This window comes from Sinohyriopsis cumingii, chromosome 18 (genome assembly GCF_028554795.1).
Source record: "Sinohyriopsis cumingii isolate HCF-2022 chromosome 18, ASM2855479v2, whole genome shotgun sequence".
In the NCBI taxonomy this organism is placed as follows: domain Eukaryota; kingdom Metazoa; phylum Mollusca; class Bivalvia; order Unionida; family Unionidae; genus Sinohyriopsis; species Sinohyriopsis cumingii.
The window spans coordinates 67230118-67246043 of record NC_142978.1 but is presented as its reverse complement, the minus strand read 5'-3'; the positions used below and the strand labels follow the sequence as shown (position 1 = coordinate 67246043).

The following is a 15926-nucleotide window of genomic DNA, read 5'->3' as shown; positions in this document are numbered from 1 at the left end:
GCTTAAAAGTTGTCTTAGAAATGATGACTAAGAAGTAATTGGATTTCCAAAGATCTATCTGCATTATCCAACGTAATTATTATTGGATATGTCTAGTAAATAATTTTCTACTCCTTTATACAACTGATCCAATGTTCGCACTAACAAAAAGTTGTGCGAAAAAGAAGATAAAACGGAGGTAGGGGTGCTAGTGTTGATGATGGCCAAGCTTGATTTTAGGAAAAGCTGACTTAGATACGGGTATACAAATATTTCAAACACATTCTGTATATTATTTAGTACACATGAAGTAGCGATATTAGAAGGTACCTCGGCAAATACATATAAAGAAGTTACGTAATCTCGAAAAGGTCGACACCAGTGAAGTCTGTTTGAACGTGATGGATTTGGAAACAAACAATAATGAAACAAAAAGCTTAAATGGGAAAACGCAAGAAAGTTTTCTCGAATTATCCAATGGAAACTACTTTCATATGTATGTATATTCACCGCTTTGTGGTCCTAGATAATATGTTCTATTTCATAAATGAACAATATTTGCTACTTATAATTGATTTACCATCTTAAATAAATGTTTTCATCTCCACTCTTGAACTCATGTTACAATCTAGCTTCCCAGGCAAGCCCGGATCGGTTTTATCGGCGTGGCCATGTGATATTCACCTATCTGCCACTTAATCGGCATCATATGTTCATCAAGGTGTTAAAAGTGCTGTCAAAACTAATCAACCAACCGTGTGTAAGATTTTATCCATTGTCTTACCTATTGAGTGACATTCATGTTTTGATATCCCAAAGGAGGGATACAAGGCAAAGATAAAGATAACAATAAATTTTTAAATGGTTTCATGAATGCACTATTTCAAAATGTCTGTGACTGTCTCAGACAGAATATCATTACAAGACATATTCCATGACACGTAGGTTTCTTCATTAGGCGCATCTTATGCTATGCACAGGAAACATCGGAAGGTTTCGTTATTCCATGACCTTCTGGGGTATATGACCAGATAAAGTTTACTCCAATTTATACTATTTCTTGATTTACTCAAATGTCCACATACTTATTTTAATTTATTTAAGTTATAATATTTCAAGTATACGCTTTGTATGGCTGAGTCAGCTTTTAAACAATATTAGAAATCTTGCATGACGAGCGCCAGACTTAACAAAGCACACATACATACACCTTTTAATATTCACTACCCGCCATCTGTGAATATATCCCTAATAGAAAACAAATTTTAAACGTGCACTCGTTTACACGAATATACATATTATGACATGGCATATGAAAACGAACATTTGTCTTTTTATTAAATACTTTATACGATTGAATTCGTTCAGCAATTAGCTACGCTTATATTCTAATTTTTAAATGCTGAGTAATCAAAAGGTTATTTTTAAAAGAAGATTTTAAGGAGTTCTCTTTCTGAGATTCGGACCTAGTCCTTTCCTCGTGCTCTACTGTTTGAGCGATCGATTTGTTAGTGTATTACAATTTAAGTTCAATATATATATATATATATATATATATATATATATATATATATATATATATATATATATAGGTTAACATTGTCTAGCTAGCGCTTGACGTCTACTTATGTTCAATACTCCCCTTTTATCCGTTCATTTGCATTTGCGCACCAAGAAAATGCCTTACAGTCCAAACCCACTGTTTATTTTTAAAAGTTAATCCTGGCAAAACTCTAAAAATGATTGCCTGAATCAGATCTTCTAAAATGTATTTTAGCTTTGATCTGACTGTGAATATAACGGGTAAAACATTAGTCGCGTCTTTCTATATAATCGGACCTATTCTACATCACTGAGTTTTCAATGGAATGCCTGATTAGTGTTCAGAAGGTGGCTGCTATTATCGATTTTAGCCAAGTGGAATTTCTTGTGGCGGGTATTTTCAAACAAATAGTTTTATCTACAAAGTACTTATAAATAAGACTTCAACGTTTACACACATACACGGCTCAGTTTTGTTTAATGCTGGTAAACGTTCATAAGATCGGTAACCGTGTAAATAAAATGCACATGTGATAGAACTTGGAATATAATACGATCAAGTAGTGCACTAGTAAAAACGCGTCAAATATCTCGAATTCAGTCATAATGTTAGATAAAGACGTACAGCAAATTGAATAATCGTTAAGTTGAGGGATTTTTCAACTGTCAGTGCCTTTCATAAAAAGCTGACAGGTGAGTGCATAACATGTTGATTGAGACGGCGGGGGGGGGGGGTGCTGACTCTCGAATTGGGTTAAATAAACGGCTTCTTTGTAATGATTGCATTATGTATAGTTTGCAAATTTTAATAAACATTGCAACCTTTTCTTCCTGAGCTTTTACTCCATGGTAATTTCATCCATACTCCAATATATAACGGAGTTGTTTTTATTTGGTTTTTATATTCTTGCTTTGCGTGGCTAAGAACAAACCTGACCTGCATTATGCAAAATATTTTTGTCTCATAATTTCAAAACTCTAATTATATTCGCAGAAAAAGTACATTGAATATATATATATATATATATATATATATATATATATATATATATATATATATATATATATATATATATATATATATATATATATATATATATATATATGAGAGAGAAGCATTGCTAACTACAAGATTTCTTTTCATATTTACCTTTGTGGTTAGTAGTTATCTTAATTTGGTGTTGAATGTCGTGTAATTAGGATATAGCATACAACAATGTATGAATTTATTAAATTTCCTAGCTTGCTTGATGTATTATAGTTAAAAGTTCTTTGTATATCCAACACTAAATTGAAACCGATGTAACATTTATCGGTTTTATACCCAAACAAAATATTGTATTGTCATCGATTGAAAACCCTGCTCAAGTTGTTTTCTCGTCCATGGGTTATTCTCTGTTGATCCCAAGTATGATGTAGTGGTATTTTCAATCGATATTTGCTGCATAGACTCTTCGCGAGGCCGATAAGATTAAGCAGTAGTGGTGTGTTTGTATGCCAAGGGAAGTAATGAACCAAGTGTGTGTTAGAATGTGTTAAGCATGAAAATATAACCTTAACATAGGATTCCTGATTAGCAATTGATCCTTCCAAGAACTTGATTCCAGATAGAGATGTAGGCGCATCCTTCAAATAACAAGGTATGTTAAATTATGAAGGATCATTACGAAAACAGGTAAAACTTGAAACAGGTAACTCTTTAGTTCTTTTAATATGATGATATTACCTTTTGTATAGCAAATGCGAATGGTGAATATTTTATAGGACTAATTGTCGGAACAGTAGAGTAACGGTAAATGAACATTATTCGTTCGAAACATTATCATACTCTTGTCAACGTATGGAAGTCTATTGTTCTTATAATAAACTGTTAGATTTTGTTTGAGCGTGATCTGATAAATACTTGCAGTACATTTGCAATAAACTCGTATACTTTGTTTCAACACCAGTAGAATTTTAGGACTGTTCAACTAAGAGTGGATGAGGCATGCAATGCGTATTATTATTATTTATTATTATTATTAGACTTTTATTATTCAAAATTATATGGTTCAAAGTTCATATGAACTTGCCTCGATTTGCGCAATCATCATTTTCACACGTATATAGTACTGCTTGACCTAATGTCTATGCATTCTTGTCGTTCATATTATTGTGTAAACAGTGATAGTTGCTATCCACACACGACGGAAACATTGATCAAACTGGCAACGTGTAAGCACAATAGTATCAAGCCTCTCAAGAACACCAAAGCTTTTTAGCAAGAAAGAACAAGCAAGACGTATAAAATAGGAACGAAAAACAGGTACGCAAAAGTAATATATGTTACGTGACATAAATTGTGCGGGTTATTATCGTTAATGTACGCACGATTGAACGTATGTACACAGGTGAGGCAGAAATAGTATTGTGCCTTGTCGTTACTGCGCTAATTTCATCACTTTTGATATCATATAACTTTTTGGAATTCGTAACAGTACAGTGTAATCAAAGAATATGTTTAATGGATCCCATTTGGTTTGATACTTAAATGTTTGTTTCTACTTTTGGGTGCAGAAATACTATTGCATAAACTAGTATTTGTACACAAAATGCCGGCACCAAATAAGATACCAAAGATAAAAATGAATGCACACTAAAATATAAATAATATAAAAATTGCTAGTAGCTTAGTTAATGGTTATTTTTCCTGCTTCTACAGGTACATAAGCTATCAGTTACTGAAGAACAGAGCAAATGCTACCTAAGCAACTGACAGTTTACATCATGAAAACTAGGCACAAAGCACCATTAAGCTCTTAAATAAAGGATATATTTATTATATCGGGTGCAAGATTAGTTTCAGTTATTTTTATGTTCTTCCGATAGCTTTGTTATAAATTGCTGTGGTTTCCCAATTTTCGAATCAATAAGAGATATTAAAAGAAGTATCATAAGATCTGAAATATGTTGCACAGTAAAGGTTTGTTTCTTACCAAATTTCTAACATACATTCAATGTTTCTAATTCAGGACCAGGAATTCAGATTGTGTTGTGAAACGAAATTAGGCTGAGTTTAATTTTATCACCCTCGGGGTGTTTTGGGGTTCCTTTTATTATTTAAATAGAGTGAGCTTCCTTGTTGAAGTGTTTCACTCATACACATATAATAGACTATAATGCAATAACTAGTAAAATCATAATGACGTTAAAAAGAATGCTTGCCTAACACGCATCCGAACCCAGAAGCCTTTCTGTTTAATCGTGACCTGTCCCAACAAGGGATTTTTACAATGGTTCACCTCACTTTTTAAGACGTGGAAGTCTGCTTTACGATTTCTAGGATAGGGGACTTTGATAGGTAAGCTTGGTCTCATACACGCCCATAATGACATTACCCACGGACACATAACCTTACTACTAAACAAATGTTTATCCATGATTTATTACTGTCTTCAGCCATCTCATTGAATTCGTTTCCTAATCATTGTTCTTTAACATGTCCTATAAAATTTACTACAAATCGTCCCGAATTGGTACAAGCATTATGAGCTTATTTAATGCCTCTTAACGATTATCTTCATGTTTGATATTGTTTGGTCACACGATGTTATTGGTTCTGCCACATCGAATCCATGCGGCGCTAACTGTACATTGCCACGTATGGGTTGTAGAGCATTTTGTCGATGCCACATGCTTTTATTGACTGAATACTATCAGTGTGGCTCTACTTGGATAGGCAACTATATATGGCATAATTTGGTTGCGCTTAGTCCGTATGGTTCTTGTACTTCATTTGCGAGAAACACCTGCAAATAACAGCTACGACAAAGCACACACGTTCGTATTTCGCTAGTAAAACGGTTTTCTTGGTAATTTCATCCCTCATCTGTTGTCCCCTTTTGTATATTTGTCTCGTTGGTTACTATTAAGGCCATTTACATCTATTATATTATCACTGTGATCCCTAAATATATTTGGACTGATTGAGTTGTAACATACACACGAACATTCAACCAAATATGTCTGTTACTTGTAAACTGCCATACAATCGTAGAAAATATCTTTCGGACAAATATTTTTCTCTCCCGTGATTGTTTGCAAGCTTCTAGATTGACGTACAAATAGAGAGATGGCGCGCCTGCGTGGTGTTGCCAACGATCGTGCTCGTTTTCTTCTAACGACTGTAACACACACTAGCGCATCCTGTCTTTCGATGGCAATTAGAGTTATTGGTGGTGGTTGGATTTAATTGACTGAGAGTTTTTATTTCAATGAGTTTGTTGTTGGATTTCACATTATCTGTGTAGAAACAAGCCCTTGGTGTTTTCAAACCTGATGGTGTAGTCTGCGACTGTGTGTTTCATAATACGAGGACTTTAAGCTGGCTTCGTCTATATATTAAGACATCATGATGGTCAAACAGTCTATTTCTATTTAACCCTCGGAAAGATTCTATTTGAGTGCATATGTCTTGTTTACATCGGTTCCACCCATGTATTAGTCACGTCCACCCAACACATCTGCATATTCCTCAAAATCATTGTTGGCATCCCTTATCAGCCAATCCACCAAACACATCTGAATATTCCCCACAATCATCATAACAAGGTTGTTCTGAATTTGTCATGTACATTTAACCAAAAGATCATAAACACACATTTGAAAAACGATTAAGTAATCGACTCGAAAGATCTTGATCCCTTCGAACTCAATTTACGTTGATGCTACCAACAACGCCAATATCTTGTATATGTAGAAATGTAGCATAGTTTCATCATCACCTGAACGTATTGGTAGTGATGTACCATGGAGATTGTTTATCAATATTTTTATGGTAGTATATCAGGATATAATAAGTACATAAGATCCAGACTCACGCACCTTGAAGAAGTGAAGTTTAGGTTTATCGAAACCATCCACGTCATCATAGAAAAAAGGTCGACCACGTGACAGGCCGTCATATTTTCATGTTTTAGCTAGTTAATAGTCCTCCGAATTGGCTCCAAGAAGTTACAGTGAGGATATGGCCGATAATACCTCAGCGGCAATTACATTCATATAAATAGTCTTTGATAAAGGAAACAGGCACTGCTGCATCATTGATATCCTCATTCGCAGTAATTTCAACCAGACTTTTCAAGAGGGCTTCTCGCGGCATGAAAACGAGATATTTGATGTCCACGTTGAACTGTTTTGCAGTTTTCTAGAATCTACTTGAACACTTGCGAGCTCGCCTGGGTCGACGCCAATATGAACCAAGTTTTAAAATAGTCTGCATTGGTAGCAAGCCTGGTCAGATCCACATCAGCGCCATGTAATGTCAACAGGCATTTCGCATATGTTTAATGGATAGCCTCTAAGTGATAATACTATATAAAAATGCTCTTTATGTCGAACTTGAGAAAGCTTCGATCCATGCGATTTCAATGAAATATATTCACATCTTGGTCCGTCAGTTTAAGTATGCCAAGAATGCGTTTAAAAACGAGCGGTAGACGACTTTGTGGTCTCTATAAGTAATCAACGACCTCACTCGGTGGCGCATGTCTGTACGAGTCAAAATTCAAAGATGTTGAGGTGTCGCCGTATATGGAACCCAATAAATTTAAATTCCTGTTGTCAAATTCACACTAACGTTTCCGGTTTCTCGCATTCAGAGAATAATTGACGTACGCACGTTCATTACGCATAAAGACAACTCGGAAACGTAGGACATTCGTCTCGAGTAAATAAAAGGTCGTCAATGGACCCGCTTCCGTAGTCGTTAACAGCAAGGCCACAACCGAACACTGTCTTTGCTCCAAAACGTTTGGCTCCGACTCAATAAAGGAAGAATTTTTTTTTCATTATGAGCCACGAACAACGTGTAATAGTCATACCAGTTTCCACAACGCAGATGATTTTGCAACCGCGAGAGATACAGAGACCAGCAATAATTGCCTCTAGGAATGAAAATAGTCCACCTTTGTGTTTCGTAGCAGCTAGACCGACCGCTGCCAACTTAAATGTTTTCCCACGGCATTGACGTTTGGTTGCTACAAACGGATGAGACTGCGTCGGTGTCAAATCAATGAGGTAACTTGACCACGGAAAGATTCAATGAACACAGGTTTCATCGCGATTGAGATATGTTCGAGCTAACTTCGACTCATTGTGCTAAATTTACGGAGATGATGCATTTTAATTGAACAGGTTTATTTGAGCTCATGCTAATATTCTTTTATTTTCTACGGAAACTTCAGTCTGCCTTATTCGGTCACTTTCGCCCTCCAAAAACATAGTCCAGTGTTTATCGTAACCTTTGATACATGACTGTACATGTATTGTGTGTAACATTTGTTCATGAATGTAAATTGTTTTAACCCTCTATAACTATTTTATAGCTAATCTTTTTAACATTGGTGTAAATTATATTTTAAAGTTATTCACTGTCGGTTCATTGAAGTGCAGTTAAAGAAAATATCTTAAATGTTTATGAGTTTGTACCTGAGGCATATCAACAGAATCTTAAGAATTGTAAAACGGAAACCAGCCAAACTCTTTTCGAGTTTGATAGAAATACAGAACAAGTATTTATCATCTGTAGTGTAGCTATAAATCTTGATTAAGATTATGAAAATCTAAGGCAACTCATATTAGTTGCATCCATAGTTATGTCAAGACCTAACTTGATTAACAAAAATAGAAACTTTAGTAGATGTGCTGGTACACCTGGCAACTATCCATTGACTCACAAAGTTTTATTCGTCAGCAGGTCTTCTTTTCAGCGGGTTTTCTTGCAAGAAACCATCTTAATCTCATACGAGTACTTACAAATCTCAGCCTGGCACAACTTACAGAAATAATACTTCAGATAAGCCTGATCATTATCTCTTCAGAAGTGCAATCGTTTCAAGAAAATATGGCACGTTACATCCTAAGGACATATCTATTCAAAATGCTCGAATTTCTAAGAGGTCAATGCTACGGTCTTGTAATTGGAAATGATACATTTATTGGGTTACAGAAACCCGAATTTGCTGTTATTATAGAGAACTATACACCATTCATTTCGAAAGGTTATTTATCACCCAGGTATGATTCTGCCAATTATATCATTACCGAATTATTAAGGGACGCGTGTGCTTCTGATGATCGTTGATTAGCAGGTACTTAAACTTTTGTCTGTGTCGTCTTCTTTTCGTTCTGAAAGTCTTCTTATTCAGGGAATAGAGTGTGGGTTTGCCAGTGTTTGTTTCCATTGTATTCAGACATAGTTTCAGGACCCGTGGAGCTTTGACTTCTTTGCCCACTGATGGTACTCAACGACTTAGCTGGAGATCAGGTTGTGTTTATTTCATTTGCAAATGACAAGCTTTGCTTGGATTAAAAATATTGATCCTATTGAAAATACACTTCGTGATTTATGTTATACTTGGGCAGTTACTAGAGCTGTTGAGAATGAAGTCGATCCGAAAACATTATAACGTAGCAAACACATGTATTAGTATTTTGATGAGGTCACTGTTGCTCTTGATATTAATCAATCCAATGTTATTGATCAGTTTGGTATTCATATTAATACTCATTCTCTCTATTCTAATCATTGTGACAGAAGACAATCACAATTCGGAGTTCTCATGTTTGTTCAATAGGTTATTAGCGAAACTGAAACCGAAGGAGTACCATTTTTTAATGGGGTTCTTATGTCACAATTGAAACGTCCTGAATTACTCGCTAGTAACGAGTGCTCAGTGAAATATCAAATTGTTGTTCTTAAGTCATATGGAGGGAAGATTCTTAGCCCGTGGAACTCCCTTGGCTAGTCATTTAGGAGTCAGTAACAACTATCACAAGATCTTAAATAATTGTGTTGGCCGAAAATTAGAAGTTATGTTTCTAATTACAGTAGATATTGCCACACTTATCAAATGGTAGGAAAATCTTATCACAAGACACATTAGGTTCATCTGCAACCTATTGGTGCATTTGATGAACCATTTGGAAGAATAATGGTAGACAGTGTAGGTCCTTTACCTATGAGCAAGTCAGGCAGTCAGTAAGTTTTGACTGTAATGTGTTAGTTGATAAGATTTCCAGGGGCAATTAAAAAAAAACAATATAAAAGACAAACAGAATAAAAGCTTTGAGAAGTTTACTTTTTTATGCATTTTGGCCTTCCCAAATCCGTCCAATCTGATCAAAGTTTAATATTTATGTATGAATTAGGTACACAACAATTTAAGTCCTCCGTGTATTACCCTTAAAGTCAGACTTTAAATAATTTGATTCTGTCATATTGCTTTGATATTGGAACAGATTGTGACGATGGTGTTCATTTACCGTTCTTTGTTGTTAAGTTATCAGTTCAATAAACATTACGACTTAAACCAGTTGAACTTGGTGTTGGACGTACTGTCCTTGAACCATTCAAGTTGTCAAAAGAGAAATTTCGTTCAACAGAGAATTCATCTTCATTATGTTTATGGTTTATAAACATAAGCTGTCAAAGGCTTGTGAAGAAGGACAAAACAATCTTCACTCATCTCAAGAAAAAATATATTAAGGTATGACAAAACTGCAACAGAAGGAACATTTAAGCCTGGAGATAAAGTTCTGGCTTTCTTGCCTATACCTCCAAATCCTCTTCAGGCTAAGTAACATTGTCCTTACTACATTTACAAATACAACAAGTGACTTAAGTTATATCTTCAACACTCATTGATGGCTGAAAAAGAAACAAACATGCCATGTAAATATGGTAAAAGAATATGTTGATAGAGATAGCCCTTTTAATCGTTCCCTCAATTTAGTTGTTCCTGTCCTACACATTGAAAATTAAACGATATTGTGCAATCCGACTTTAGTAACTTTGGCTTATGAAGCCTTCAGAATTTGTAAAAAAAAGACCAAGATAATTTGAATGAGACACTTTCAAATCTACCTAACGGAAGAGTGAATTGGAATATATTTTTGATGAATATGAGAACTTGTTTCACAAAGTTCCAAATCGAACAAATACAATCTACCATGATGTTGAAATTGTAGATTCTACATCTGTCAATGAATACTCTGAAACAGAAATGTTTGGAAACGGATGTTAAATATGTGTTGGCAAATTAATAAGCAACTGGATTTCGTCTCTCGTCGAAACAGATATTACTATCAGTATGTGCGTTGATCACAAAAAGACCAGAGTAAAGAAAACAGATTAATTTCCAGTTCCAAGAACCAATGACTATATTGTAAATTTTGGAAATGAAAAATATGTCACCATCACTGACCTGTTGAAAGGATATTTTCAGATTCCACTCACTGAGAATGCAATTTAAATTTCGAAATTTGCAAATCCAGATGGACTCTGCCAAAATAAAGTGATGTCATTTGGTATGAAAAATTCTCCCTCAATATTCCAGTAGATGACTGTGATCTATATAATCTATATACATATAATAAAGTACACATCTTATAGTATCTACAGTTGCATATTTTGGATATGACAAGATGTTAAAATATCACTTTGTAAGATTGTGTTTAGTCCAAATAGGCCATGAATGAATGTGCAACAACATTTCCATTAGATATGGAATGAATACATTTTGGTATTTGTGTCGTTTCCACGAAACGTCGAGATTATGGACTGGATTTATGTGCCAATTCTACATGAAGTACATTGGATTTTAGAGGCGACGGAGCAGCGTGTTGACACCTGCAAACGTGTTTCTGTTCTGCCATTGAATGTTTAAAATCATAATTTGGAGAAAAATATGAAGTCATTCAATTTCAATTTTCAAAAGACGCTATGGAATATAATGTTTACTTCATTTAAGTGCAGTAAGGAGGATGTTATTGCACTTGGAATATAGTCGAAATTACAGTACAATTTCGAAATGCATAATCAAGCTTGAGAACCTATGACATGGCTCATGTAATTCGGATTTGGAGAACTAATAAAGTACATTTTGAGCCAATTCAGACTGTAAAACTGTAAGTATAGGTTTGCCATTCTTATTACCAGCTAAAAGAGACAGTGTATGCCTTGTAACTTGCATGTTATTTGCAGATACCCAACAATTTTATGAAATATGGCGTCTATCGCCAAAGTCCGAAACATTGTATCAAAAACGTTAACGCTGAATGTAGCAAAGCAGCTGATATGTGGCAGTCCACGAAACATCTGTTTTAGTTCATTCAGAAACAAGTTTATTCAACCAAAACGTAAAGAGTCTGCTACACGAGTGTACATGATTTGTTTAGAAAGTAGTTCCTAATACACTACTTGGCACACGTGTCCTGCACGTTAGTGCAATGAGAAGGTGTGCAATATCGTAAAATAATTAACGATTCTGACAATGTAAAGTTAACGGAGAAAACATGAGCATAAAATAATATTTGTTTTTATACAGCAAAAGAAAATAGCATTATTTAAGTCGGAATATACGAAATTAGTCCTATTTTGTTCTCTGTGAAGAATCTCCACTAAAATAAAACATGTGATAAAAAGAATCTCAAATCAAGCAGGTAATGATTTTATATTACAGATATGAAACTCGTGGAATAGTGTACCGTTTTTGTGAGCCAAGGTTTGCAAAATCTGGGCATTATTGAACTCGGTTCATAAATCTCATATTAAATAATTACTCATTAGAGATCCTCTGTATAAAAGCAAACATTTTAATAGCATAAGAGATATAGCAATTTGGTTTCTGTTTGTTGTTGATATATTTTAAGCTTGGTGATTATAACTGGTGAATTATATCTGAATATGTCTCTGCTACCTGTCCATGTTAAGTTAGGAAAAACAATCACAAGATGTGTTTTATTCAATTTCTAATTAGAATTTTATTCTATTTAGCATCACAAACGTTATATACATATCGATCTCTTTTTCAGATCTATGAAGGTGTTTGTTTGGCAATCGGAAGAGAAAATGCACATATTCAACGTTATTGTCGCAGGAGTAATGATCATGCTAAACAGTATGCTTGAAACATTTTGTATATGATCTACAGCCTGAAGTAATACAATATTCAATCTATATTAAATGGTGATTTCCATCTTCTTGGATTACTTTGTAGTTTAATTTATTTCCTTGCAGCTTACACATAAATGTAACCATATTCACATATTGGTATTATATCTACGAAATTCAAAATATTACTCCTAAATTTGGTGTAGGTCATACACTATCATAGAAGATGATGTACACCAGTTGGGAAGCCAACATTAGGATATTACCTTTGCACATTCATAACATTCACGGTCTTCTCTAGACTTACTTTAGAAATATTTGTATCAAGAATAAAGGAACAAATTCAAAGATGAAATAGAATTAAGAAGTACAATTTACATCTAAATTAGTATCAATTGTTAATTACATTGTTTCTATAAATATTTTTATGTAAATTGTTTACGAAAATACCTATGCTGAAATATGTCTTATCAGAGAAAACTAAATTTTACTGAGATGATTCACTTTGATATGCTCTGAACAAATCAGTGCGATTACATTGTCTTGACAGGAAATATGATTTATCTTCTTATGTTTCACTAGATAATGGTACCTGGGCAATATGGATTTCGCTAAAAGGTATGTACAATATGGCGGCGTATTATTAGTTCTCAATTTTCACTACTGGTTATAAAATATGCAATGATAATCGAATACTTCCATCAAGCCTTCTGTTTTTGGAGTGAAGGTTGTATCATTCCTTTTATTAGTTCTCAATTTTCACTACTGGTTACAAAACATGCAATGCTAATCGAATACTTCCATCAAGCCTTGAGTTTGGAGTGAGTACCCTTTTCAACATGCCTTTTTATAAGCAACTTCTTAATCAATTTGAGCGTTCTAAAATTTTCGTAACATTTTTTGAATTTATACTCGCTGTAAAGACATTGAAGTAAACGAAGGAGTTGAACTGCATTCGTGATTTGTTTACTATACTGCTTTATGTTTATAATGTGTTATCTATGAAATATTTGTGTAACAGAATTGTAACCTAGTGGGTTTTGGATTAAATGATTAACGGAAACACAATGTGATAGACGATGGAAATTTATAAAATGAATTAATAAAAATGTGTATATATATATATATATATATATATATATATATATATATATATATATATATATATATATATATATATATATATATATATATATATATATATATATATATATATATATATATATATATATATATATATATATATATATATATATATATATATATATATATATATATATATATATATATATATATATATATATATATATATATATATATATTATGAATACAATGCTTCTCTCACGCTCTCAGCATACGATTGATATAACCACTCTGCACAAACATTCACAAATTGAAAAACGAAAATATGATTCATGTAATCTTACGAATGGAAAGTGAGATTCAAATAACCTCACGGACTGCAAATGCGTTTCAAACAATGTTATGCAATGTAAGAGAGATTCACATAATCTTCCGTATGGAATGCGGTTAAAAAGATTCAAATAATCTTAAGGAATTCAACTATGTTTCAAATAATATTGTGCACTGTAAGTGAGATTCTCATAATCTCCTATATTATGTAATTTAAGCGAGATTTCACATAATCTCCTATAATACAAATAAGATTAAAAATAATCTCATGCAGTTGAAAATGTACTCATTTGAAACATCATTTGGAAGAAACATATGCTTCTTGAGACTTGTACAGTCGTATGATTCATAAACTGATGAACCACACAGTTTCACTGAGTCATTGGGTTGGCCCACACTTTTAGCGGCCGCTCACACCCTTCACGGAACCACCACATGTACAGACATACCTATACACATACGTACAGACAGCATACAGCACCCTTGTATTGACTACGTCTACATTCGTGCCTCCACCACATGTACAGACACGTATACACATACGTATAGACGGCACGCTACACAAAACAGCTACAGTCAGCCCTAAACTGCTAACTTCAGCCCTAAACATCTTCAGTCAGCTCTAACCAGCCCTGAACAACTTCAGACAGCTCTATACAGCCCTGAATAACCCTATGGCTGGATAACACAATGTAGAACGTTCACTCCTTGACAAGATCCAAAACGACCAGTGTCGGTTAGAAATGGAATCTACCTAAAATCCATAGGAGAGTGAGTAATAATCAGGGTAAAATACCAGCGCATGTCGTGGTTTTAACGCCTCTCGTCGCAAGTAATTTTCAACGAGATACATGCTAGTACAGTCGCTTACCAGGAAAAAACAATTAGTCACCCTAGATAATGTTGTACGCATGTACAACGAAAGATAGTCAAATTGTTCTAAGGCAAAACGAAGATATTTCTTGCCTTACTCTGTGAAAATTTGTCTAGCTATATTACACTTTTGCCCACTTCATATAAATTTGGGAGGATATATCTACAAAATTTCTCACTAATTTCAAAAGTGTTTGGATTTTTCTCGCTCCTGGGTATTATTTGTGACATTTGACAAAATAGATATTCAAGATTTTTCTTTATTTTTATCAGTTTTCCTATTATCCTAAACAATAAGAATAAAATAACGATATCAAATAGTTTGACACTTTGACACATAGGCAGCCCAAAGCATAAAATGAGATGTGCTTGAGAATCTTAAATACAAAGCGAATTTTTTTTCTTCAGCTTTTGATGCTATTGTGTAGAACGGAGACTAATTAAAACATGGTTAAGGAAATTTTTTAAAGTCCGGGACAACGATTTTATACATTCATTTTATAAGTATCATTAACAGTGACATAATTAAATAAAATTTCTAGACAGGCAAGATGATTATATGCGAGGTAAACATGGTGTTTACTAAAACTGGACATTTCCATATCCCAACGTCAGTTAGATTTACGCGTCTTGAATAATAAAACATAGGATGAACTTTTAAACCAGAGAAAAATAAATTCTTCCTTTTTTAATCGCTCGCAAATATTATGTAAATTTGATTTTGCTTATTAACATTCAAGGAAAGTCTTTTTATGCATATAAGCAGTAAAAAGCATAGTTATTTATAAATATTGAAGTTAAACATGCTTATTGCTCAATTTAAATGCACACGCTATGTACAAATTATCCGTTGAGTAATACTCGTATGAAATATGCTTGTATATAGATTACACTAAAAGAATCTGAACGTAACTCATCTGTGCAGTGTTTCTCCCAGTTCACAAGAGTTGTTTTGGAAATGTCTCCCTCACAGATCCTTCAACTGTTAATTCATATAGTTACATAAAGATAACAGAAAATTTGCCTGAATGTCGTTGAGACCTTATTCTATGACATCCATGCTATCAACCCAAGTGTATTTCTTTTCCTGGCACTTACTTCGCAAATGTTGTACCATATCAAACAGTTTGTACTTCTTGACATAAGCGACAAAAAGAGATGAATTGAAAAAGATGGGATCTAATTA

The 15926-nt window shown here is 33.8% G+C and overlaps 1 protein-coding gene across 1 annotated transcript in view; it reads left to right on the top strand.

Moving 5' to 3' along the window:
• The first annotated feature begins 2990 nt into the window (after positions 1-2990).
• LOC149776846 (uncharacterized) overlaps positions 2991-15926 on the top strand; it is a 22459-nt gene continuing 9523 nt past the window's right edge. The window contains exons 1-3 of the mRNA XM_089941360.1: positions 2991-3161; positions 12376-12461; positions 13037-13072. Coding sequence (XP_089797486.1) covers positions 12380-12461; positions 13037-13072 — 118 coding nt within the window. The 5' untranslated portion in view covers positions 2991-3161; positions 12376-12379. The remainder of the gene's footprint in view (positions 3162-12375; positions 12462-13036; positions 13073-15926) is intronic.